The sequence below is a fragment of the Grampus griseus genome (assembly GCF_964374135.1).
Source record: "Grampus griseus genome assembly, chromosome: 6".
NCBI classification, from domain to species: Eukaryota; Metazoa; Chordata; class Mammalia; order Artiodactyla; family Delphinidae; genus Grampus; species Grampus griseus.
In genome coordinates, this window is record NC_139000.1 from 54,922,156 (window position 1) to 54,949,534 (window position 27,379).

The following is a 27,379-nucleotide window of genomic DNA, read 5'->3' on the forward strand; positions in this document are numbered from 1 at the left end:
GCAGTGGGTAGGACTTCTAGGACTATGTTAAATAAATGTAATGAGGGCAAGCTTCCTTACCTTGTTCCCTATCCTAAGGAGAAAGTGTCCACTGTTTTGCCACAAAGTATAATGTTAGCTGTATATTTTTTTCGATGTTTTTTTATCAAGTTGAAATTCTCTTCTATTCCTATTTTTCTAAGATTTGTGTGTGTGTGTGTGTGTGTGTGTGTGTGTGTATGTGAATGAGTGTTGTATTTTGTCAAATGCTTTTTCTGCGCCAATTGATGTGATCATGTGATTGTTCTTCTTTAGTCTCTTAATATGGTATATTGCATGGATTGATTTTCAAATATTGAAGCAGCCTTGCATTCCTGGAATAAACCCCACTTGTTCATGGTGTGTAATTCTTTTTCTATATTGCTGGATTTTATTTGCTAACATTTTGTTAAAGATTTTTGGGTATATATTCATAAGTTATACTGATTTGTAGTTTTCTGTTTTGTACTATCTTTGTCTGGTTTTGGTATTTTAAACTATAATAATACTAGCTTCAAATGAATTGGAAACAGTTTCCTTTTGGTCTTCTAAAAGAGATTGTGTAGAATTGATTTTAGTGCTTTAAACATTTGGTAGAATTCTCCAATGAAACTATAAAGGCCTAGAGATATCTTTTTGGGGAGTTTTAAAAAATATGCTTTCAATTTCCTGAATGGTGATAGGGCTATTTAAATTATCCATTTCATTTGATGAGTTGTGGTAGTTTGTGTTTTTTGGAGAAGTGGTTCATTTCATCTAAATTGTTTTATATATGTAGAGTTCATAGTATTCCCTTATTATCCTTTTGATGTCTGCAGGATCTGTAGTGATATTCCCTGTTTCCTCATGTTGATTTGTGTCTTTTTTTTTTTTCAGTCTTGCTAGAGGTTTGTCATGTTATTTATCTTTTTAAAGAGCCATCTGTTTCACTGATTTTTCTCTATTTTTCTGTTTTCAATTTCATCTGTTTCTGCTATTTTTATTATTTCCTTCACTTCCTTTGGATTTATTTTGTACTTTTTCTAAGTTGAGTGAGACAGATTATTGGAAACCTTTTCTCTTTTCTAATGTAGGCATTTAGTGCAATAAACTTCCCTCTCAAGACTGGTTTAGCTGTCTCCCACAAATTTTAATATGTCATGTTTTAATTTTCATTCAGTTCAGTGTGTTTTTTCTTGCCTTTAAGACTTCCTCTTTGAGGGCTTCCCTGGTGGCGCAGTGGTTGAGAGTCCACCTGCCGATGCAGGGGACATGGGTTCGTGCCCCGGTCCGGGAAGATCCCACATGCCGTGGAGCGGCTGGGTCCGTGAGCCATGGCCGCTGAGCCTGCGCGTCTGGAGCCTGTGCTCCACAATGGGAGAGGCCACAACAGTGAGAGGCCCGCGTACCACAAAAAAAAAAAAAAAAAAAAAAAAGACTTCCCCTTTGATCCATGGATTATTTATAAGTGTGTTGTTTAACTTCCAAGTGTGGGTATATTTTCCAGTTACCATTTTGTTATTGATTTCAGTTTGATTTCATTATGTTTGGAGAACATGCTCTGTATTCATTTCAATTACTTCAAATTTGTTGATATTTTTTAATGGCCCAAGATTTGGTCTATCTTCATGTATGTTCCATAGGCTCTTGGAAAGAATGTATATTCTGCTGTTGTGAGTTGGGTGTTCTATAAATGTTGATTGGATTCTGTTGGTTGATGGCATTGTTGAGTTCTCCTTTCAGTTTGAACAGTTTTAGTTTTATATATTTTGCACCTTCGTTGTTTGGTGCATTTAGGCTTGCTCTGTCTTCTTGGTGGATTGGCCCTTTTATTATTGTGTAATGTCCTGCTGCATCTTTAGTAATTTCCTGAGGTGGAGGAAATACTCTAGTGCTTTAGGGTTAGAGAAAGGTTAGGTTAGAGAAAGGAAAGGACTAGAACTGAAGATATTGGATACAAATAGGAAACTTGAAGGTGGTAAAAACAGCATAAATCAGAGAAATAAGTTGCCCTTTGTTGAGTTCACTTCTTTTACAGGTTTTTACATAAGCAAAATAAAATATCTAGGAAAATTTGAAGATATGGGGCAAAAAAGTAACCTTCAGTGATGGTTATTATACGTAAAGCAGCAGTAAAAAAAATTTTTGTGCAGTAGTCTAGCATATTTCTATTTCTGTGGGATAGAGTTCTAGATGTGGAATTGGCAGGTCAAAAATTATGCTTTAAAATAAAAAATGGGAATGTGGGGTCAAATCAAAGTGTGTGAAATCCTTTTGCTTAATTGGTAAGATAGCCTCTCCCTCAATTGTTATTTCTTCCTTGTAGTGACACTGTGTTTTTTTGAGGTATATTTAATCACATTTCTAATATCATGGTAAATTTGAGAGATGATTGGGTTTCTTTGCTTTTCTCATATTTTAAAAGATGTTATTACTTTGAACTTGATTTTTTAAAATAAACTTATCAAATTATACTACACATTAAGAAAAGTGCACAAGCTTAATGAATTGATGAATTATGACTAAGTGGATATACCCAGGTAGCCATTATGCATGTCAAGAAATAAAACAAGACCAGCAACCCACAAAACCCCTCTCATGCTTGCTTCCAGTCACACCATTTCCTCCCATCCCCAGCATAAACATTAAATTGACTTTTTACACCATAGATTAGGTTCCTAAAATATTAACCATGGTTTATATAGGTGGAGTCATAGAGTACGTATTTTGTGTGTGTCTGGCTTTAATCCTGTATTGTTTCTGTGAGATGCATCTTTGTTGTCGCAGCGATAGTTTGTGGATTTACATTGCTGTGTCATGATACTACATTTTATTAATACGTCACAATTTATGTACTCTATGTTTTTTTTTTTTCTTTGTTTGTTTTTTTGCGGTATGTGGGCCTCTCACTGTTGCGGCCTCTCCCGCTGCGGAGCACAGGCTCCAGACACGCAGGCTCAGCAGCCATGGCCGACGGGCCCAGCGGCTCCGCGGCATGTGGGACCCTCCCGGACCAGGGCACGAACCCTTGTCCCCCGCATCGGCAGGCAGACTCCCAACCACTGCACCACCAGGGAAGCTCCTCTACCTATGTTTAAATAACTTCATCAGTGCTCTTTTCTGTTTATTACTTGATAAATTTTCGCATTCCCTTTGTTTTGGGTTTATCTTTTTGTGCCTGTTTTAAAATTTGTTTTATCGGTTTTGATTTGTTATCTTTTTACATAACCATCCATTTTAATTCCAAATGTGTCAGTAAATAATAGAGAATAGTCTACCATAAAAGCTTTCAATCTTTTGTATTAATTATATTTTTTATTTTATTAATTCACATTTTCTTTCCTTTTACAAATGAATGAGGATATTGATTTGTGTTGTATTTTTTTCAATGAATTAGCTTTTTTTCTGCTATGTTTTCCATTTTGTTTATCTCTTCTTTTGAGATTATTATTGTCATTTATTTTTTAGCTTGAAATTTTGTTCCATTTCTAAAATCTCAGTTCATTGTTCTCTTGCTTTTCTTTTTCTTAATTACTAAAGTGTTTACAGTGGTAAGTTTTTCTTTTGTAGACCCCCATATATTTTGATACAATTGATATGTCTCTTTAATATATTTTTCTTGACCTATTCATAATTTAGGAAAGATGTTATGTAAATATTTCTTTAAGTTAAAATATAATTTATTATCTATCACATTATGCATAATTACATAAAATACGTAAATTTTTTATATGTACCTTATTTTCAAGTGAGCAGACATCTTTTAATTTATTCTGAGACTTGGGTATATGTAATTTCTACCTTTTTGGATTTAATGATGAAAATAATGACTCCTAATTTCACGTGGTAATAGTTTGCTGTCTTACCTTTTAGTTATCTCTAACGAAATTGAAGTCACACTGTATATATCCCTTAAAATTTTTTTCCTTAATATAGTGTGAACATTTCCCTATGTAATTAAGCAGTTTAAAAAAATAATGGCTATATTGTATTATAAATATCTTTCATAGGCTATTTAATGAGAGCATTGTTTATTGGCTCTTTAAATTGTTATAATACCTTTATTTGTATTTTTCAATTTAATTTTTATGTATTTTTTAAAAATGCGTACACATGACATGAAATTCAAAGGGAACAAAATGGTTTACAAAGTCTGTCTCTGTTTGTCTGTCTGTCTCTTTCCCAATCTTCTTTCCCTGTGAAGCAAACAGTGTCGTTGGTTTGTTGTGTTTCTTTTCAGGGCTGTTTTTCCCATAAATAAGCAAGTACACACTTTTTCCTTTTGCAAAGACCATCTGCATCTTACTTTTTTTCCACTCAGTATACTATGGAGATGTTTCATATCAGTATATTAAAAAATACTTATTAATTTTATAGCAGCAGAGTGTTCTGGTATGTAGATGTGTCATAATTTATTTAAGCAGACTAATATTTCTAGAATTTGAGTTGCGTTACAATACTTTTAAGTGAAACTGCTTATTGAGATTTTTTTTAAAAAAAAAATCCTTGTTTTTAAAGTATAGATCTTGTTATAAAGTATAGATCTTTAGATTGTATTCCTTCTCTTGTTCCCCTTCTTGGAGACATGGTTTTGCCTTTCTTAGTGAGGAATGGGTCGGGTTGATGACCACCACTAAGTCTTCTAGAAGTTACCAGCCCCTTTAAAGAAATGATGCGTTCACTTCTTTGGGGGCTAGGGAAGCGGGGAGGGCAGTAGGTATGGGAGTTAGTATTTTAAAAAATCCCGAAACTGATGGTCCTGATAGTACAGATTTGTTTAAAATATGAAATACAATAACATAAAAAATTCATAAGACATAAAACTAGTCTTATAGGATTATAAAATGAACATCTGTGTGATCCCATCCAGGTCAAGAAATAGAACATTGTGCACACCTGTGTGCCTCTTTCATTCACCACTCCCTTCCATGCCCCTAATGGTAGCCAGTCTCCTGACCATTATGGTCTTCATGTTGATTCTCTTTCTAGCTGTGTAACCTAATTATGTATTCCTAAACCATCCAGTAAAATTGTGCCTGTGCTTATTTTGGGGATTTTTCCCCCTAATGTTGTTAGATATCTGACGTTCTGTACTCTTAGGAGCAGTCTTGAAGAAGTGAAGGGGCAAGGAATCCTATACATCTTGTCTTAATGAAGTTAGACACTTCAGTCTGACTCTTATTAGGTGAACTTGAGATCTTTTTCATACCAGGTGATGCAGCTATATCTTCACTGTTACCAGGATTCTGGAACTAGCTCTGTGTTGGTTCTTTGAAGTACTGCTTCTGAAGAACCTGTTTACTGTGACCAGGGGATGGTCCTGCCTGGAGGTCTGTTTAGGTGCCCATTCTCTTCCTACTCATGTTCCTCTGCTGGGCATTTTTAATTGTGTTCATGCTCAAGAGCCCCTGTGGATTACAAAAAGAAAAAAAAAAAACAGCCCAAAAAAACTACTTCTAAAGTAGTTTTGTTTTCTTTTCTTTCCTAATCTGTAAAAGCTATGGAGTTGATAATCTTCGGCTTTATCCATAAATGCTTGCTCCTGTCTCCCATTTAGGCACTGTGAAAGCTTGAGCAAATCAAGAGTTTTCCTTTTTTGTGCAGAATACCTTGCATTTTCTGTAAACATAAGTAGAAAGTGGCATTGTGTTATATAGATGATGCCTACTTTTTAAAAACGTAGAATATTCTATATAAAAAGACCATAGAAAGCATTTCTAGTTCGATTTTGTAGTTGAGTTACTTTTGAACTTTTGTGTTGCTACTTATACCACAACCTAATACACATACAAGTATATGTAAAACTGAGACTAAAATTTCATAAACAGCACCCTTACTATGTAACTCTGATATTGTTTATTCTGTTCTAATTTCATTAAAAATAAATGTAGACTGGGAACTTATTAAATCATCTGCAGGGTCCTTCAGTTAAATCATTGCCTACAGTTGAAAGGTACCATAATTTTCTAGAGGAAGAGGTTGACTCTGAGGGATTAAACTGAGTTATGGTGTGGTTCAGAGCATGGACTTTGGAGAAGGGCAGGCTTGGGTTCAAATCCTGGCTCTGCCACTTGCCAGTTGTTTAACCAGGGCAAGCTAGAGGGCATTCTTGGGCCTCAGCCTTCTGTAAAATGGGAAACACTTCCTGCTTACTGGTTATAAGGATTACATAGGTAAGCATTAATACACAGCTGCTGTTATTAGCCATTATGCCTTGTTTCAGGACTTAAGGGAGTTTCTCTGACTTCTGGCCCAGTGCTCTTTGTACAGATTGCAGAATCTGCTATGACAGGAGTTATGGGACAGTGTTAAGTAACAGAGCAGGTAGATGGGAATTGCTTAGTCGATCTGCTTCACCCTTTGGGATCAGTTTAGGTGACTTCTAAGGTCTGTGCTCTCAAACTCTACTAGTCTATTGTAGGACTAGGAACTGCCTGAAAGCGTCAGGCAGTCACCATGCCTTCAGTGCAGAAGACTTGGTCTTCCTTGTCCCCGTTCATGGGAGGGAGGTTGAAGCTAAAGCCTGTGTGTGTGTGTGTGTGTGTGTGTGTGTGTGTGTGTGTGTGTGTGTGTGTGTGTGTGTGTGTGTGTGTGTGTGTGTGTGTGTGTAAAATCTACCGAGGAGGACAGAGGATGTTTAATCCTGAGTCTTCACTCTACCTCTTCCCATATTTCACATTTAAAATCTACCCTCCCCCACCTTGTAAAGAATAACCAGCTTTTATATTCTAGATAACGATTTATTCATAAAAGTAATTGAAGCAAATTTACACATTAAAATTTAAATAATAAGACTAAATTCTTATAAAATCCTACTATGAAGAGAAACTAACACTTTGTATTTTTTCTTCCAGTCTTTTTTCATGCATTAAAAAAAGGTGGCAGTAATACTGTATATTCAGGCACCTTTGTAATAAAATTAAAAACTGAACTGATTAGATAGCTTCTAGATCAGTAAACGATAGAGGAAAGGAGCCAGGGATGCTTTGTTGAATGGGAGAGACGGTAACCTCTTACTGCCTCTGAGACTGAAGGGTGGTCCTCGATTTAATTTTCCTTGTCAGGTGTTCTGCAGCAAGTAAGAATTTGAGTTTAAAACTCTTTCCTACTTTCTGTTCTTTCTCCCTTATTTGGCACACACTCCTGAGGTCAGGAGGACAGGTGGGTGTTATTCTGCTAAAATTAATATCCCATTAGATTGCTGGTAGAATTGCTATTTTTTGGTGAAATACGAAAACTGAGTTGTTTCTAATAGTTCTACTAAACATATATATGCTAGTCAGTGCTTTTCAACTGCTTCAGATTCCTTAGCCAGTGAGCCACCCAGGTCCTGAGAAGAACCCAGGTATGATGCAGGAAGTAACCTACCCTGCACTGCAGTACTTGAATGGGATGTGCTCTGGAAATGGTGACCTAGCATGAGGCCAATCTGTTTTCTTTTCTCCCCACAGATTTTGAAGCCAGCTTCATAAGGCTGTTGGACAAAATAACTAATGGTTCTCGAATTGAAATAAACCAAACAGGTAAGCTCCTTTTCTTCCCATTCCTGAAAGCACCTACATGTAATACTTAAATATTCCTCTGTTATTCACTCTTTTTGATGGTATAAATATTGTATTTGGATGGAAAGACCCAGTTTCCTATCTGTGATACAATTGTCTGGAGATGGTATGTGAAATCTGCCAATTTAAGGAGAATACACTTGATTTAAGTAAGTTAGAAGAGTGAAAATTTCAGATCAACAGACGAGCACCTCTTCTTTTTAAACAATAAAAACACTTTATACCTAACATTTATATACAACTTTTCAATGTCCATTTAACTTATGTTGTCACAATAAAATCTTCTAACAAACTGTCTGAGGTAGTTGTATGTGCTGAATTTTTTTTATTTTATTTTGTCTTTTAAAGCAAGTTTATACAAGTATATGCAAAAAATGTGAAAAATCCCTTCACCCTGTTTCCTCTTCCATTCTCTCTCCCAGGGGCAGCGGTGGTCACAGTGTGGGGACTGTGTCCTGGTCTCCTTTATGTGCATTTGCTTACGTGGGCACTTTTGTATGTCAAACCCATCAACAGGGTCATGCTCTTCATGTTGTTCTGCAGCCAGTTTTTTTCATTAGCACAGGTGTCTCAGGGAATTTTCTTGCCAGGCACATGCAGGTCCATCTCAGTATTTCAGTGGGCCTTATATTGTATTCTACTGTATGGAAGCATGATAACTTATTTAACTGTTCCCTACTGATAAACATTTAGGTTGTTTCTAGTTTTTTGTCTGAGTGGTTTTTTTGTTTGTTTGTTTTTGTGCTGTTGGAAACTCTTTTTTAAAAAAATAAAATTAATTAATTAATTAATTAATTTATGGCTGCATTGGGTCTTCGTTGCTGCACGTGGGCTTTCCTTAGTTGTGGCGAGCAGGGGCTACTCTTCGTTGTGGTGTGCGGGCTTCTCATTGTGATGGCTTCTCTTGTTGGGGAGCAGGGGCTCTAGGTGCGTGGGCTTCAGTAGTTGTGGCACACGGACTCAGTAGTTGTGGCTCATGGGCTTAGTTGTTCCACAGCGTGTGGGATCTTCCTGGACCAGGGTTCAATCCCGTGTCCCCTGCATTGGCAGGCGGATTCTTAACCACTGCGCCACCAGGGAAGCCCCCTAGAAACTCTTTTATCTACATTGTTAGACAATCATGGCAAGCATCCTTTGGCTCCATTTACTATGTGCCTTTGCTCATATATTCAACAAAGGAAACTGAACTTTTCTGTGTGTTGGCTCTCTTAAGAAAGAAGACAAGCTTGGCTTCATAAGTGGCCATGGGACTTGTTGATCTGTAGCAGGTTTCAGGCATAAAACATCAGATGCCCTTTGCAAGCTATGATTCCCTTAGTCTTCCTTGGCTTGTTTACTTTGAAACTGCTGGGGATTTTTTTCAGCTATTTTTATTGGTGATTCAGAGAGAAGGTAGTTCTATTCTTTTCTGGTCATTTCTGCAACTTAGGTTGAGAAGTAAGACATTTACATGATCCTGCTTCTTTCCACCTCATGTGTCAGTCCCCGCTCCCCCCACCCCGGGAAGCCTTCATTCTGATGATCTGGTCAGTTTATCATTTGGTTAATTTGCAGGCGTAACAGATTTGCAGAGTTCAGTGGTTATAGAGTCTTTTCTGGGGGGAGGGAGGAGAGATTTTTGACCTAAAAGAAAGATTGTTTTGTGACTTTAATAGTATTTAGAATAACCGATGTAGAGTTTTTCCCACTTTGATCAGAATATGATTCTGATCGTGATGGTTGGGATTTTGGTTTTTAATATAGTAAAACCTATATTTATTTTATTAAACTCCTAAGAGCTGCTTTTCTTTTCTTTTTTTTTAAAGAATGTAGGGATTTTTTTAAATGTGTTTTTAGTTCTTTTTATTTATTTTTAATTTATTTATGTTATTTATTTTTGACTGTGTTGAGTCTTTGCTGCTGCACGTGGGCTTTCTCTAGTTGCAGTGAGCAGGGGCTGCTCTTCGTTGTGGTGTGTGGGGCTTCTCATTGCAGCGGCTTCTCTTGCTGCGGAGCATGGGCTCTAGATGCACGGGCTTCAGTAGTTGTGGCACACGGGCTCAGTAGTTGTGGCTCGTGGGCTCTAGAGTGCAGGCTCAGTAGATGTGGCACACGGGCTTAGTTGCTTCGCGGCATGTGGGACCAGGACCAGGACCAGGGCTTGAACCCGTGTCCCCTGCATTGGTAGGCAGATTCTTAACCACTGCGCCACCAGGGAAGCCCAGAGCTGCTTTTCTTTTGGTGACTAAACATAGTTCTTCCTCTAATGTTAAATTTCTTTATTGGTAAATTGTGCCAGAAGACATTGGCCAAAGATTATTAACATCAAAAATACTGTGTTCACTTATTCATACTCCCTGAATCATCTATTTTATTTGGTTCTTCCTCTAATATGTAAACCTAGTAAGAAACTTTTTAGATGATGTGAATATTTGAAAGAATAAATAAAGATAACAAAGAGTTTCCACTAAAGCTGTTCAATAATTTTAGCCATTTCCATTTGTTACTATTAAATTAAAATAGCTACTATTAATGGAAGTAAGTGCCATAAAGTACTTGCCTTCTCTAGGTACCTTGTTTGGTGAGTGTGGTATATGGGGAATTTCATTTCCCGGGCCTAGAAGCAGCTGATTGCCGGCATGATGATTTCAGAACATCACGTGTAAACCCCACATCAGCACAGTCTGAGAGTGTGCTGTTGGGAGACTAGGGTGCCTGTTAGGATATCTCCTCTGTGCCCTGCCACAGCTTTGGCAGTTCAGATGGCTCAGGGAGGGGTTTAATTTATTACTGTTTATTAAATTACACTCACAGTTTATTATTGTTACAGGGGCTTGAGAGTAATAAGTCAGCTTTTGGAGTGAAGTATGTGGACTCTTAGGAATGGCATTTTGAACTCTCTTGGATGCCCTTGCCAGACTTTCCCCTTGGGACTTACTGCCTTCGTTGCCTTTGTGACACTAAGTTTTTTTTTCCTGCTGACTTTCTTTTCTCCGGTGTAAGGAACCACCTTATATTATCAGCCTGGCCTCTTGTATGGTGGGTCTGTGGAACATGACTGCAGCATCCTTCGCAGCATTGGGTATTATCTGGAAAGTCTTCTCTGCCTGGCTCCATTTATGAAGCACCCGCTGAGAATAGTTCTGCGAGGAGTGACCAATGACCAGGTGGACCCTTCGGTGAGTAATGAGGCCATACCAAGATGTGAGTTTTATTTGTCTCTTGTCACAACCCAACATTTGAGAAACCAGTTCCTGATAACACACAGGCGTATTGTAGAGAGTGTTTGTTTTGTTATTTACCTAGAAATTTAGAGGTTGATCACTCCAGGAGGGAGATGAGCCCAGACTCATAATCACCACATTCAGTCACGATGGTTAATGTTCGTCAAGGTGCCTTTCGTTGTCACGTCTAAGAACCTTCAGAACAGATGCTTGCCGTCTCATCGTGGTTGACATGAAATATGACTCTGTTGGCTGAAGTGCATGAGTGGAATTTTCAAAAGGTCGTATGATGGTTGAGGTTGGAAGGCAGCAGACCAACATTTTAGGCCGAGAATAACATCTCCTTGGCATTGCTGCAGCATGATCTGGACTCAGGCTTCAGCCATACACTTTAGGACTTCCTTCTCCTGAGAAGAGTCCGCAGGTGTAGAAAAAGGGCACGAGGGCAGGGAAGGTATATATGAGCGTTGCTAGTTTTGGGGCACCAGCATACTTCTTATTAAGCGTGCTAATTTTCCTGCCTGTGTAGGGAGGATAGCTTAATATACAGATAGAGTAGTCATTGTGGCTACCACAGCTGTCTTAATGCCAGTCTGGGATGGGTTTGTTTTGTATGTGTGTGGGAGGGTGAAGCAGAAGGTGAGGGAGATTGACTGATTAGAGCAGGCCTGCCTTAGGCCTCTCGTAGTGGGGCAACGATCCCTCCCTTCGGCTGCTCTGCTGTTCAGAGAAGCTGTCTTCAAGCTGAGGGCCGTGATGTGAAGTTCCCACTGAGGATGCTTATCTTCACCTCTGCAGACATTGGACCAAAACCACTGAAGGGGTGGCTTCTGAGGCAGAATGTAAAGTGTGTGGCTTCCCTAACCAGGGAAGTCCAATTAGGTGGTGCAGTTAGCCCCAAAGTGGGGACTGCTGGTATTTACCAGGGCACTAACTAGGGTATAAACACAGTTAATATGTTCTTAGGCATTAAGAGAATTATTCCCCAATTCTTGAATTCAGGTGCATAAACTCTTCTCAGGATCCTGAGTACAGTGCAAGATCTGAAATTCTTAGCTGTATAGGAATGTTGCATAAACTGTTTAGAATTTTAAAGTAATTTCAAATGATTGCTTTTTTCCAGAAGATTCTAGGAAATGGGTCCTTCAGTTAAAAGTATGAGAGGAGATCTCTACCATTTCCAATTGGGATGGGAAGGGGAAGGTGCCTTGAATGTTGGGAAAAGGCCCTGAAGCAGACAGGAGACGCTGGCACTGTGTGTCCCAGTTTTGTTCTCTTTCTGTAATTGCCAGTGATCTTAAAAGCTTTTATCACTGGCAGTATTAAAATTTACATATTAACAGTGACAAAGATTAATTGATGAATTCCCTAGAAAGGGTACTTAATTCTTTTTTTTGCAGAGTATTAAAAATGTTTTTTTGTTTGTTTGTTTTCACATGCCACAGGACTTTCTGCTTTTGCTAGCTGCATGACTAAAATGACCTTGGTTAGTACCTGGCTCCAGCCCAGGATAAAATAAATACATCTAATCCCAGATAAAGAGTAACTTCTTCAACCTGTGGCTTCTTCATTTTGAACTTTCTCTTTAATGTGTGGTTCCCCCATCAGTTTATGTCCACATCTACTGTCTGCACACAAGGATGAATATGATGAGTTCTGTCCGTAGGGAACGTGGTCTCATGGGGTGGACAGCTGTGAACACAGCTAGGGAGGCTGCAAGGCTGAATACCTCTGGGCTCTGGTAGAAGCACAAGCAAAGTGCTGAGGGCTAGGGAGGGCTTTCTGGAGGAAGGGAAGCCCCAGAGTCAGTCATGGTTTTAGGAAGATAACTATGGAGGTTGAGAGAAGGATGAATTGCAGAGGTGCCAACTAATTTGAACATTATGCAGAAGAAAGTGGAAGGGTAGGGACAGATATGAAGGGCAGTGTGGAGGGAGGGACTTCATAACTATATAACTAATTGGAGATGGGATAGGAGGAAGGGATCATAAATAACTCCATGATTTCTGTCCTGGTTGACTTGAAGGATAGTGATCAGAAAGAGGAAAATTGTGGTGGGGTGATGGATGATGTGTTTGATTTTAGTCCTGTTTCCTGAGATATTGGTGGGACATCCGTAGGGGATGTCCAGTTGAAAGTTGGAAATTATTGTCTGGAGCCTCAGAGATAGGTCATCAGGATCTTACCTACTGACATTTCACTCCCTAGGAGACCGAGATTGACCAGTGCCGAGGCTGCACACTGGCGGCTTTTTGGCTCAGTTAATCTGACAGGTGTTTTTCCTTTGGCCTGTACAGTGTGCTGGTAGTGGTGGTGGTGTGTGTATCTGAATTGGTTGTTCATGTTTGAAACCCCAGAGTTTACATGGTAGTAGGTTGGTGTGGCAGTGCTGGATGGCTATTTCTCCACGACAGCCATCTGTTGGAGCTGAGGAGCACCTGCCCTCTTTGGATGAGGCATGAGATCTTCAGCTGGATACAGGTCTTAGCTGACCTCATCATTCATTTACCTTCCCTTTTTGGCCTCTGTGGGCAGTAGAATTTTGGCCCCATGGTTCCAGGGACTGAGAATAATAAAGAAGATGAATGAGTGTGTAAGGTGTCAGTTGGGGGAACAGGAGCTGCAGACAGTGACTGTGGAGATAGAAGTATTTGGAGAAGCCAAGCAGGAGTTGAATTCTGAGAAGCCAGGGATGATCCAAGAGTCAATCTTTGCAGGATTTGAGTTGGAATTGGGCAGGGAGATTCAGCAGTGAGAAGTTTTATTGACCTTTGAGAGAGCAGTGTCATTGGAATGCAAGGGCAGGCACAGGTTCAGAATGAGTAGGAAATAGAACCATGGAAGGTTAGGAGATTCTTCCAGAAGTTAGATAGGATGATTCCTTAAGAGCTGAGGTTGGGAATTTTTAAACGAACAAAACTTGAACTTGTTTGTAGGCTGAGGTGAAGGTGTAATGGAGAAGGAAAGAGTTGAAATAAAAAGGGTAGGGGGGGCTTCCCTGGTGGCGCAGTGGTTGAGAGTCCGCCTGCCGATGCAGGGGACACGGGTTCGTGCCCCGGTCTGGGAAGATCCCACGTGCCGCGGAGCGGCTGGGCCCGTGAGCCATGGCCGCTGAGCCTGCGCATCCGGAGCCTGTGCTCCGCAATGGGAGAGGCCGCAACAGTGAGAGGCCCGCGTACCGCAAAAAAAAAAGAAAAAAAGGGTAGGGGGATTTAATAAGGGTAGCTCTGCAGACATCCAACAAGGATGAGAGTTGAAAGCGGCAGCGATGGGATGTGCCGTATAAAGGGGTAGGGACATTTTTCCTTGGAGGCAAAAAGATAGGAAATGGGGAGAAATTTTGAGAAGAAAACTTCTAGGAGGTCTCCTTTGAATCTCGGTGATTTGATATTAGAGCCCCCAGTAGATATTTACTGGTGCCAACAGCTGGCCAATTGGTGTGCGAAGAGTCCATTCTTTTTTAGTACTGTCCTGAAAGGGTCAAGAAGTCTACTGTGTGCTGGGCACTGTTCTAGGTGTACTTACGTCTGTATCCATATTTATTTGATTTGTGAGGGGAGGTGGGTGTTCTTATCACTGTTTCAGACAGGGAACTGAAGAGCAGGTTGCTTCCCTTTTTCTATTTGGTGCGGCCTGATCATATTTCTACCTGTTGATTGACTGACTGGACTGTAAGGGTGACATCTTTGCCCTGAGCTTCTACTTGGGTCAGACTTCTGCCTTTTCTCTCTGAGCACAGCCCAGTTTCCGTTAAGCAAAACCTACAGACCACCCTCGCCCTGCTAGAACCAGTGTGTGGAGCCAGGGGAGGCTGTGGAACTTGTCCAGTCCAGCCCCTCTTTATACAGCAGGAAGCCAAGGCCTTGGGGAGGTAATGTCCAGGTCTCAGAGCTGGTAAGAGGCAGAGTGGGGCTTCAGCCCACAACTGCTTTTCCAGCCATTGTCACACTGAACCGAGTTGCCTGCCTTCCACGTCAGATGGAGAGTGACTTAGGAGACAGGACCACATCTGGAGTTACACTTGGGCTCCTGGCTGACCCTCAGAGTCAATTTGACCTCATCCTTTATGGCTCCAGGGATATTCTGTTCTCTTGCGCTTCTCTTCCCCAAGAGAGCTGGAGGCTGCCTAGTTCCAGGAGTCATGTGGGCAAGAGTGCCCTGCATTCTTGCAGCCCTCACGTTTTCCAGAATCTGGCTTGGCCTTCTCCCCAGCTGCCCTTAACACTAGCCTAGACTGATTCATCTTGGTTCTGGCAATCCCAAATGCATATTTTAAGTTTGTGGGTGTGTGTAGCTTTAATATTTAATTGAAATGAGCTCAGCTCATCTTTAATGAATTTTCCCAGTAACTGCTTCTGCCCCACCTCATCCATGCTGAACATGTTCCTAGGCTTCATAGGTCATTGCTACCTCTGGTTAATTTTCTGATATGAGAATATTTAGCTGGGGCGCATTCTCTGCTGTAAAGCCTTGCTGGAGTATCGTTCTATTGACCCTTAGCACATTAGAGTTGGTAGCAACTCGGAGACAGGCAGGCTGAGCTCCTTACCTTAGAGACAAGGAAATTTAGACAGTTGAGATTTTCTTGTTTGAGGCCACGCAGCTAACTGGAGACAGAGCCTGGGCCAGGATCAGGGCTTTTCCCTGCAGCCTCTGCTTGGGCCGCTTGTGCCCTCAGCGCCTCCTGCTATAGAGTCAGCCCCCGCAGGGCCGAGAAACATCTCTTGTTCCATTGGGAACAAGCAAGGGATTGCTGTTCTTTCGCACGTTGCCATTGATTTGAATGTCACCTTCTCCTCTATGAGCAATCCACAAATGAACAAGAAGGGGTTTTAATTGAGGAGGAGATAACAGTTACACTTGGCACTGTCTTGTCATCAACTGTGGATGCTGTCATTGCACTTTGGGGTTTGTGTTGCTTCATGCAGTTTGAGGCTGTCCTTCCCCCGAGGCCCTCACTGCCTTGTAGAGTCACCACCTTTAAATACCTTTGTGGTGGGTGTCAGCAGGATTCTTAGGTAGGACTCTTAGGTTGAATAGTTCATTTGATTTGCTTTAGTCTCGAGTGCCACCAGCTCTAAACATTAAACAGTCATGTTGGAAAAAGAATACTAAAACAGGTGATTTTCTTGCGTAGTGTTTATACCTATTAAGACTGAGCACAGGTCTCTGTTTTCTGTATGAGCCCAGCAGTTTCTTGGTGCTTTTTGCCTGATGCACGTGATGCTCATGATGACTCATAAGGTAGGTGTATGATATTGTAAATGTGGAAAAGGGGCCCACAGGAGCCAGTGGCTTATAAAGTCACAGTCTATACTCGGGAGCAGAGCCGGCCCACACCCTCAGTTGTAAGCCAGCCTCTTTTCTCTTTACTAGACTGCTTCATCTACCTGGAGGCTAAGCCGTCCCCTCCTTCGCGGGCTCTTTCTTCTTTCCATCTCTCAAGGTTTAACTAAGCTTTTTTTTTTTCTGAAATAATTCTACAGGTTGATGTTCTTAAGGCAACAGCGCTCCCTCTATTGAAACAGTTTGGGATTGATGGTGAATCGTTTGAGTTAAAGGTAAGAATGTACAATTGTTAGTGGTATATATCAATGTGAAAGATTTTCTTACCAACTCATTGGAAGAGCTATATGCCTCACGTGTGTGTGGCACATTTGCAGTCGCCATTTATTAGAAGTCCCACAGGATTCATGAACCAAACATTGCAGACTTTGAGCTGAAAGGGACCCTTTAGTAATGACAGAAGTAGCCAGCAGTTATACTGCACTTACTTCATGGTAGGCGATGTTGTAAGCATTCTACATGTATTAACTCCTTGGCCCATAACAACTCAGCTAATAAGTAGTAGAGCCAGGATTCTGACCATGCTGCCTCTCTGATCTAGATCATTTATCTTAATTTGTGTCCGGAGCCTCCCAACGTGAATGTTCCTGAGAATTTTTAGTACGTTACTTTCAAAACTTAGTCGAAGTAATTTAAGCATCTGTTTGTTTGCTATTTAAGGGAATTACATCAATCCAATGTGATAACACTGGATATCTTAAGCTGTTTAGCATCTCTATTTTTTAAAATGATGTTTTTAAACAAGGAAAATGACTTCATTTTTATTTAATAATGTAGAGTTTTGATAGATCAGTTAATTCCAGAGAAGGAGAAAAGGGTTCCTGATGGTTAAGAAGTGGGATAAGTTGATGAACTAGGCCAGTCCCTCATTTTAAGGTTGAACAAACAGGTTCTGGTGGTGAAGTGACCTGTCTGGCTTTGACTGGGCCATGCAGGCTCTGTGTCCACTGCTCTTTCCGACATACCACACGGTGTCCTTGTTTAGCACATGCCCCCGTGGAGCTAACATCAGGTGCTATTCATCTTGAAGGGATTGACAAGTTGTGTATGAAAGAGCTTGCTGCTTTCTAATGGTGGTTTTCATTCTTGGTGTAAACCAGCCAGGTTGGGTGTCATCCACTCTACTGAACCCTCACCTCTTCTTTCTCACTTGGTGCAGATTGTGCGACGGGGAATGCTCCCTGGAGGAGGAGGCGAAGTGTTTTTCTCATGTCCTGTAAGGAAGGTCCTGAAGCCCATTCAGCTCACAGATCCAGGAAAGATCAAACGTATCAGAGGAATGGCGTATCCTTTGCATTTGCTTCAGATTTCTTATTTTTTTCTTGCCTCCCTAAGATAAGAGTAACTCATAACAATTTACTTCTTCTCAGGGTTATTTACATTTTAGACAACAATCGTGGAAAAGTCTTAATAATTAATTTATAATTATTGGCTGAGATAGGATATTTTATTACCTGCCTCACCATAACTAGATTGACTGATTGATTCATTTATTTTTTCAGTTAACACTTAAGCAAACAGCTCCAGTGTATGTGACACTATCCTGAGGGCTTCGATTTGGGGGCCACCAGTGCGTCGCAGTTCCTCCCTCAGAAGAGCTCATCGTCGGGTGAAGGAAACAAATATACAAACACATAATTCTGCTATAATGTGTAAAGTGATATAGATGATGTGCAGTGGGTTGGGGAAGCTAAGAGTAAAGAGTAGCAAATTTGTCTGGAAGATGTGGGAGGAATGAATAATAATGAATAACATCTGCCATTTATTAAGTGCTTACTCTTAAGCACTTAACAATGGACATGTAGGTTGCCTTCAGGCCTTGGCTATTGTGAATAATGCTGAAAAGGGTATAGAAATGTGTGTATATTTCTTTGAGATCCTGATTTCAATTCCTTTAGATATACATCCAGAAGTGGGATTGCTGGATCAAATGGTTAGTTCTATTTTTAATTTCTCAAGGAATCGCCATACTGTTTTCCATAGTGGCTACACTAACCTATATTCCCACTAACAGTATACAAGGATTCCCTTTTCTCACCAACACCTGTTATTTATTTATTTATTTTTTGATAATAGCCGTCCTAATGGGGTGAGGTGATATCTCAGTATGGTTTTGATTTGTAGTTCCCTGGTGATTAGTGATTGTTGAGTACCTTTCCATGTTCCTGTTGGCCATTTGTATGTCTTTTTGGGAGAAATGTCTATTCAGATCTTTTGCCCATTTTTAAATTGGGTTGTTTGTTTATTTTGCTACTAAGTTGTATGAGTGTCTTATATTTGGGTATTAATCATATATATGAATTTCAGACATTTTCTCTCATTACATAGGTTGCCTTTTCACTTTGTTGTTTCTTTTGCCTGTGTTTTGGTATTCAAGAAATCATTGCCAAAGCTAAAAAGCTTCCCCACTATGTTTTCTTCTAGTTTTACAGTTTCAAGTCTTATGTTTGTCTTTAGTCCATTTTGAGTCCATCTTTGTATGTGGTGTAAGATGAGTCCAGTTTCATTCTTTTGCATGTAGGTATCCAGTTTTCCCTACACTGTTTATTGAAGAGAATATCCTTTCCCCATTGTGTATTCTTGTCATCCTAGTTGACGATCAGGTGACCAGATATGCGTAGGTTTATTTCTGGGCTCTCTGTTCTGTTCTATTTGTCTATATGTCTGTTTTTATGCCAATGACATGCTGTTTTGATTTTTGTAGCTTTGTAATATATTTTGAAATCAGGACCTGTGATGCCTCCAGCTTTATTCTTCTTGCTCAAAATTGCTTTGGCTATTTGGAGTCCTTTTTGGTTTCTTGTAAATTTTAGGATTGTTTTTTTCTATTTTTATTAAAAAGAACATTGGGATTTTGATAGGGATTGCATTGAATCTGCAGATTGCTTTGGAAAATATGGACATTTTAACAATAATTCTTCCAACCCATGAACATGGACTGTCTTTCCATTTAAAAAGTCTTAAAATGTCTTTCATCAGTGTTTTATAGTTTTCAGTGTATAAGTCTTTAGCTTCCTTGGTGAAGTTTATTCCTAAGTGTTTAGGTTCTTTTTTTTTTTTTTTTAAGGGACACAGCACATTTATTTATTTTTTTATTTATTTATTTTTGTTGCGATACGCGGGCTTCTCACTGTTGTGGCCTCTCCTGTTGCGGAGCACAGGCTCCGGACGCTCAGGCTCAGCGGCCATGGCTCACAGGCCCAGCCGCTCCGTGGCATATGGGATCTTCCCGGACCGGGGCACGAACCCGCGTCCCCTGCGTTGGCAGGCGGACTCTCAACCACTGCGCCACCAGGGAAGCCCTAGGTTCTTTTTAATGCTATTGTAAATAGGATTGTTTCCTTGATTGTCTTTGCAGGTAGTTTGTTGTTAGTGTGTAGAAATGCAACTGATTTTTGTATGTTGATTTTGTATCCTGCAACTTTATTGAATTCATTTATTAGTTCTAATAATTTTTCTTTTTTTTTTTGATCCATTCTTTAGGGTTTCTACATATAAGATAATGTCATCTGCAAACAGATAATTTTACTTTTTCCTTTCTAGTTCGGATGCCTTTTCTTTCTTTTTCTTGCCAAATTACTCTGGCTAGGACTTCTAGTACTATGTTGAGTAGGAGTGGCAAGAGTGGGAATCCTTGCTTTGTTCTAAATCTTATAGGAAAAACTTTCAGTTTTTCACCATTAAAGATGATGTTAGCTTTGGGCTTTTCATATATGGTCTTTATTGTGTTGAGGTAAGTTTCTTCCATGCTTAATTTGTTGAGAGTTTTTTTTTTTTTTTTTTTTTTTGCGGTATGCAGGCCTCTCACTGCTGTGGCCTCTCCCGTTGCGGAGCACAGGCTCCAGACGCGCAGGCCCAGCACCATGGCTCACGCGCCCAGCTGCTCCGCGGCATGTGGGATCCTCCCGGACCGGGGCACGAACCCGCGTCCCCTGCATCGGCAGGTGGACCCTCAACCACTGCGCCAGCAGGGAAGCCCCTGTTGAGAGTTTTTATCATGAAAGAATGTTAAATTTTGTCAGATGCTTTTTCTGCAACTATTGAGACAATGATGTAATTCTTATCCTTCATTCTGTTAATGTGGTGTATCACATTGATTGATTTGCATTTGTTGAACCATTCTTGCATCCCAGGGATAAGTGCCAGTCTATCATGTTGTATGATCCTTTTAATGTGCTGTTGAATTCAGTTTGATAATATTTGTTGAGGTTTTTTGCATCCATGTTCATCAGAGATGTTGGCCTATAGTTTTCTTTTCTTGTATTGTCTTTGTCTGGCTTTGGTGATGCTGGTTTTGCAAAATGAGTTTGGAAGTTTTTCCTGTTTGATTTTTTAGAAGTTGAAGGATTGATGTTAATTCTTCTTTAAATGTTTGGCAGAATTCACCAGTGGATTCATCTGCTGAAGCCATCTGGTTCTGGGCTTTTCTTTGTTGGGAAGTTTTTGATTACTGATTTAGTCTCCTTACATGTAATTGGTCTGTTCAGGCTCTGTGTTCTTGATTCAGACTTGATAGGTATTAGGTTTATTCATTTCTTCTAGGTTGTCCAATTTGTTGGCATGTAATCATTCATAATAGTCCCTTGTGATCTTTTTCAATTTCTGTGGCATCAGTTGTAATGTTTCCTTTCATTTCTGATTTTACTTATTTGAGTCTTCTCTTAGTCTAGCTAAAGATTTGTCAGTTTTGTTTATCTTTTCAGAAAATCAGCTGTTTTGTTGATTTTTTTCCTATCGTTTTTCTGTTTTATTTATATCTACTCTGATCTTCTGCTAACTTTGAATGTGGTTTCTTCTTTTTCTAGTGTAAAGTTAGGCTGTTTATTTGAGATCTTTCTTCTTTTGTAGAAAGAATGTAAGCACTTATCACTATAAAATTCCTTCTTAGTATTCCTTTTGTTGCATTTCATAAATTTTGGTTTGTTCTGTTTTCATTTGTCTCAAGATATGTTCTAATTTCCCTTTTTGATTTCTTTGACCCAATATTTGTTCAGAAGCATGTTTCTAATTTTCATGTATTTGAATTTTCCCATTTTCTTGCTGTTATTGATATCTAGTTTCATTCCATTGTGGTTAGAAAAGATACTTGTGGTGATTTCACCCTTCTTAAGTTTATTGAGACTTTGTTCTATGACCTACCATGTGATCCTGGAGAATGTTCCACGTGTGCTTGAGAAGAATGTGTATTCTGCTACTGGTGGCTGGATGTTCTGTATATGTCTGTTGGTTCTCTTTGGTTTATAGTGTTCAAGTCTGCTGTTTCCTTACTGATTTTCTTTCTGGTTGTTCTATCCATTATTGAAAGTGGGGTACTGAAGTCTCTTATTATTATTGCATTGCTGTCTATTTCTCCATTCAGATTTGTGGATGTTTGCTTTATATATTTAGGTGGTCTGATGTTGAGTGCATGTATTTATATAACTGTTATATCTTCTGGTTCAATTGACCCTTTTACTGTTATATAATAACCTTTGTCTCTAGTGACTTTGAAGTCTTTTTTGGCTTAAAGTCTATTTTGTTTGATATAACTATAGTCACCCTTGCTCTTCTTTGGTTACCATTTGCATGGAATATCTTTTTCTGTGCCTTCACTTTCAGCCTATTTATGTCCTTATATCAAAAGTGAGTCTCTTGTGGACAGCATGTAGTTGGGTCTTGTTTTATTCATTCAGCCACTCTATGTCTTTTGATTGTGGAGTTTAATACATTTATATTTTATATACTTTATTCTTAAGCCTCAAAGTGAGTTTGAATTCTCTTACATCCTGTTTTGTAGATGGGGAAACTGAGGCTTCAAAAGGAATTTGCTCCCACGTCACATTGCTAGTAATGGTAGAGCTGGGATTTGAACCCTGTCCCTGTTAAAAGCCCAGGCTTTTAACCTCTGCTTTTTCCTATAGAGAGGACAGGGCATTTGGACTGAGCCTTGAAGAATAAAGGCTTGTAAAATGGGGCAAAGAAGGCGGAGTTCTTCAGGCAGAAATGTGGGCCTGTGTGGAGGGAGCAGTGCACACTGGTTCTGGGGAGTGGCAGGCAACGTGGTGTGGCCTGAATGCAGGTCGGTCAAGGGTGTTTGGTAGTAGAAGATGGGACAAAAAGTTGGGGCAGGAGCCTGTAAAGCTGGGAGGCTGTGCCGAGGAGTCGACCTTCATTCAGAGTCAGTAATTTTCTTTTGGAGAGAGAATTTGCACATCAAGCAGATAACTCTGGTGGTACCGAAAGAACTTTTGGCTATTTTTGGCTCGTTGTAGAAATTTTGGTAGGTGCAAGTTAAAAAAAACAAAAAAACAAACAAAAAACCATCTAATCACCTGATGGCGATCACTTAGAGGCAAAGATAGTGGGGAATTATCATGCCCTAAAGAGAGCCGGTGAGGGTAGGGGCTGGGGGACAGGTGAGGGCTGCTAGTTTATGGAGGTCCTAGAGGCAGGATGGATAGGATGCAGCAATCACCTGGGTCTGTGCTAGAGGAACAGGGAATCCTTGAGTGTGACTTTGATGTTTCTCACTTATGCACCTGAATAGACATATTTTGTTCAGATAGAAGCTACAAATGTTTGGAGTGGGGTGTGGCCGTGTGGGTGGCGGTGAAGATAAGTTTAGTTTTATTCATGTTGGGTTTGGTGGTCCCAGGTAGGTAAGTGGATAAGTCTAGAAAGGACTTATTAGAAGTTAGGAATGTAGAACTGTAACTGAGGGGCCAGGAGAGCTAGAAATGAAAGATTTGGAGTCAGGTACCATGTAGAAGGCAGGGAGGAGGGTGGAACCGTGAGAGGTCACTAAGACTTGAAAGCAAAAGCAAAGTAAGTGCTCCCAGGAAGGAAGACTAGGGAAAATCAGAGAGTTGAGAGGAGAATAAGGAAATCAAATAACTATATTTCATTTTAAAAAAATACATAAAAATAAAAAACATTTTTTTAAACTACACTGAGGTACCATCTCTCACTAATCAGACTGGTAAAAAACTGAAGTTTGACATCCTATTCTGTTGAAAGGCTGGTGGGAAGGTGAGACAGTATAACCCCTATGGTTAAGAATTTGACAATATCTAGCAAAATTCCCAGAAATCAAGGAAGCTGTCAAAGGCTACTAGAGTCATGTCAACTAGACACAGAAGCCAACTTGAAGAGGCTCCTACTAGCCAAAGGTGGGACAATCCAACCACCAGTAGGAACAATTACAGTTGATCGAAACACATTAAATAAGTTTACATCCACAAATTTATTATGATACTTAAAAAAAATAAACCTTTATTCATCCCGCTTGGAAATCAACTCATTCTTTTGAAAATTGGTAGAGACAAGCATTTATTCTGCTTTTCCTGTACAGACTGATGAAGAGAAGTTGGTGAGGGAAAGTCTGTGTTTAGCAGGGATGTTAACTCTTTGTTTATGAATAAATTGCAAATCGTTTTTTTCTAAAAAGAGGTAAAAAAGAAAATGTAGCTTCTTGGAAGCCCACCCAGGTCAGCGCCTTAGAAGGGCTCAGAGGAGTCAGCATTAGGATGGGGGGCAAGCTGAGGGACTCACAGCAGGCTGCCACTGATACCCCTGGGAGCTCTTTCCAGAGGGTGGTAGAGGCAGAGGCCAGATAACTAGTTCTCGGTTGCAGAGTGATGGAGGGAAATGGTGAAGAGCAGAGGCCACTCTTTCAAGAACCTTGACAAGAAAGAGAATAGAAGGAAAGATCAGGTGGTGACTTGAGGAAGAGAATTGAGAAGATTCCCTTCCTTTTTAACAAAAAGGTTGGTGATGATTTGAGTATTTTTGTAGCTTGGGTAAAGTAGATTTATATATGAGAGAGGGAGACTGATAAAGCAAGGTAACAAGGTGATTAAAGCACAGGTACTAGAGTCACACAGATGTGGATTCTAACTGGCTTTGCCACTCACTGGTGGAGATGTTTGGCCCCAAGCCTTGGTTGACACATTTATCATTGGGCCCGCTTACAACTACTGTATGGGGCTGTAAAGAAGGTTAAATGAGGTAATAGATGTATGATACAAGACACTGGGGTGGTACATAAGTAAGTGTTTGGTAAGTTGTGGCTGCTGTTGTTTTTATTATTCTTTGAGAGGGGATGGATTGAAAATGGCAGGTATATGGTAAGGATGGAGCAGTCTGACGATGATTGGAAGCCAGTGGGAGGAGTTTTCAATTTTACTGAGTTAGGGTGGGTTCTAGGATAAGGGGATCAGCACGGGTATGATAAGGGAATGTAACAGGGGTGGTAAAGATGTGCCGTCACAGTGTCATAGGGGCCACTATTGGGGGTGGGGTGCCCATAGGGACATAGTAACTAAAGATAAGAAAAAGGCTGTGGGACTTCAATAAGGGCTCAGCTGAAGCGAAATGTTATCATGGTGCCAGCTGCATGGCCGTGGGTCCAGCAGCAGTTGGCAGCCTAGAAGGAGAAGTAGAGGAGGCAAGAGGGCCATTTTCATCCAGGGCTGGGTGTGGATTGACAGGGTGAGTGGGTTATGCAGAAGGACGGGTTAGAGGGCGTATTGGTGAGCGTGGCATTGGAGTGACAGCCAGTGCACTCCTTACTGAGTAATGCAGCAGGGGCTCACCAGCCTGGAGAAAGCACCTGGTCATGGGTTTGGAATCCTTAGCAGGTTTAATGGAAGTAGATATGTGTGCTGTGTAGAAGAACAAGAAATTATGTTTAGGGAACTGTGTTTTGGGGTTTCAGATATTAAGAGTGGTAGAATTCTAGGTGCCAACAAGATCTGGGTGAGGGCAAGTGTTAGAGGCGGGGTGGGGTGGGGGCTGGATGGGGTTGGGTGTGGCTTTCCTGGTGGGAATTTGACACAGTGGGGTGGACCAGGATGTATGCTTCTTGGGGTGATAGGGGCTTAAAGTCAAATTTTGTATTTCTCAGGAGGTTTTGGGGTGGTCCTTCTTGGAGGAAAAGAAGTATGGAGTGGACTAACTTTTCAGAGGCCTTGAGTAGATTGAACAGTGAGTGGTGAGGGCACGGCATGGGGGCATACCGTGGGCAGAGAGAGCCATTGATGAGATAAAAGATCAAACTTGGGGTGCTACCTGAAGTTCTTTGTAGGCATCATCAAGAACAGAGGAATTTATAACAAAGCTTCTTCCATGGATTATGGGTCAAGACCTGTGTATATGAGGAGAGAATGGGGGAGAAATGGCTCCTGTCCTGGGGAGCCCCCAGGTTGATGGATACTTCCATTGATGACCCAAGGTGATGTTCAACTCTCAAGTTCTCCGATTCAGAGGCGGTAGAAACAGGTTATAGAGAAATGGAAATGTGATGTGAGTAGGTGGGTTTTTTTTTTTTTTTTTAATATGCCTGTTCTGCTTGACCCGTGTCAGTTACTTATAGCTCAACCTCATTCTCATTAACATTGTATTTCACTATGTAAAGAATTCCAAATTAAACCCTGTTGATGGCCATTGGGGTGTCTTCTGTTTTTCACTGTTGCCAAAAATGCTGTGGTTAATGGGTTAATAGCCTTGTACACGGAGTTCCTACACACTCTCAGGACTATTTCGGTTTGTTTTTTCTCTTTTGAGATTTGTTTCCTCAATGCTACGTTGTGGCAGTGAACTCTGCTTGGAATCCATTCTCTCTAGTTTGGAAATGTGATTTCCAGCATGTGTTCTGTTTGTTTACCACAGTCCTGTGGTAACAACATGGGTTTCACAGAGGCAGTTACAGTGGGATCCCACCTGTACTCGCTATACTGGGTGCAAAAGCCTTGTGAGAGTTTTGAAGCCTTTGATGAAGACGACGGGAAACGGGGTTGTACAGTGTTTTACATAAAAGCTGAGAGAGCTGTTATGCCCCGGGCACCTGGGGTGGCAACATTGTTCCTCCCCGGCTTCTCTCTCGTGTTCTTCGAGCCTTCCCTGTGTAGACTCTGAGCCAGAAGGATGCCAGTGAGGTCCCAAGCCCCTCACCTTCCTTGAGGCCGGGGGTAGGATACCTGAACGCTGCCCGATACAGCCCCGACTCTAGAGCCTTCCTCTGAACTCCCCAGGAGAGTTGACACAGCGCCCTTGCCCAGATCCCTGTCTACAAACCAAACGTTCCAGCCACTGGTCTGCAAAGCTTCCTGTTTCTCGAACACCTCAAAGGAGTGTGGGTTTGAATTGAGATCATCTTCTTGGCCAGCTTTGGAGCCTGGGAAAAAAAAAGCTGCCTTTGGAAAAAGCTTTAGCTGGTTTTGTGGTTTGTTACTTGCAAGGCCGGTTAATGGTTGGGCTGAGCTTGGAGATTGTATTCCCCATAGGAGGGCTCAAGCTGGGAGCCCTGGGAGCTGGGAGAACTAGCACCGCTCTCCGGTGTGTGTTTGTGGTTTTAACTGGGCTCCCCGCTGCCCCCTTCCAACCCCCACCCCAACCCCCCAGCCCACCCACCGCAGCAGAGTGCATCTCTCTGACTGATTGGCCAGGGATTGGGAGGGAGCTGGTGTTCCTGCCAGCAGCTGTGACTGGACAGTGTGGTTGCCTTTTATTTACTGCCACCCACTCTCATTCTCCCCCTGCCTGAGAGAGAAAGGAACACTGTGTTTTAGTTTTGTGATGCTGTCCCAGTAGCTCATGACTGGGTACATAAGAGTTAAGTGAAGAAGCTAGAGTAGAGGCAGAAGAGGGGCGTGAGGTAGAATTTGTTGGACAATCTGGTTTCCTTTCTCTAACTATAGGGAAGATACTTAGAGAATCAGTCTCTTTCTTTGTACACACACACACACACACACACACACACACACACACACACACACACACACACACACACACACACACACACACACACACCTTAGCTTTCTCCGACTTGTAACACCAGGGAGGGTGAAGGGCAGGAGTTCCATGTGGGCTGTAGCCATGAACTTGTGTTTCTTGGATATGAGTTCTCAGCGTGGTACTCATAAATGGCCTTCAGGACATTCACCATCCCCCCAAATTGTCTGCAAAATTATGTGTTCACGTGTTTCTTGAGAGAGTGTTCATAGCTTTCATTAGATTCTCAGAGAGGTCTCTTACTCCTGAGAGGAAAGAACCTCTGCTTTGGGATTTGAATCTTGGACTACCAGTAGGAAAAGCAATAGTTGACATCCACTGGGCTCCGACCACACACCAGGCACCGCTGAGAACTTTACGCGCATTACTTCATTTGAGCCTCCAGACCCTGTGAGGAGAGTATTATGATTATCCTTTTCTTACTGGTGAAGAGGTAGAGGCACCAAGAATAGCACATTAGTCCCAGAATGATGCAGTTTGCTGGAGCTGACACTTAACACA

At 41.0% G+C, this 27,379-nt stretch overlaps 1 protein-coding gene across 3 annotated transcripts in view; it reads left to right on the plus strand.

The window, feature by feature from the left end:
• RCL1 (RNA terminal phosphate cyclase like 1) overlaps window positions 1-27,379 on the plus strand; it is a 90,470-nt gene that overhangs the window by 35,579 nt on the left and 27,512 nt on the right. For all 3 annotated transcript variants that reach the window (XM_082656312.1, XM_082656311.1, XM_082656310.1), the window contains exons 2-5: window positions 7,449-7,520; window positions 10,542-10,717; window positions 16,249-16,323; window positions 17,268-17,392. In XM_082656312.1, coding sequence (XP_082512438.1) covers window positions 10,658-10,717; window positions 16,249-16,323; window positions 17,268-17,392 — 260 coding nt within the window. In that variant the 5' untranslated portion in view covers window positions 7,449-7,520; window positions 10,542-10,657. The remainder of the gene's footprint in view (window positions 1-7,448; window positions 7,521-10,541; window positions 10,718-16,248; window positions 16,324-17,267; window positions 17,393-27,379) is intronic.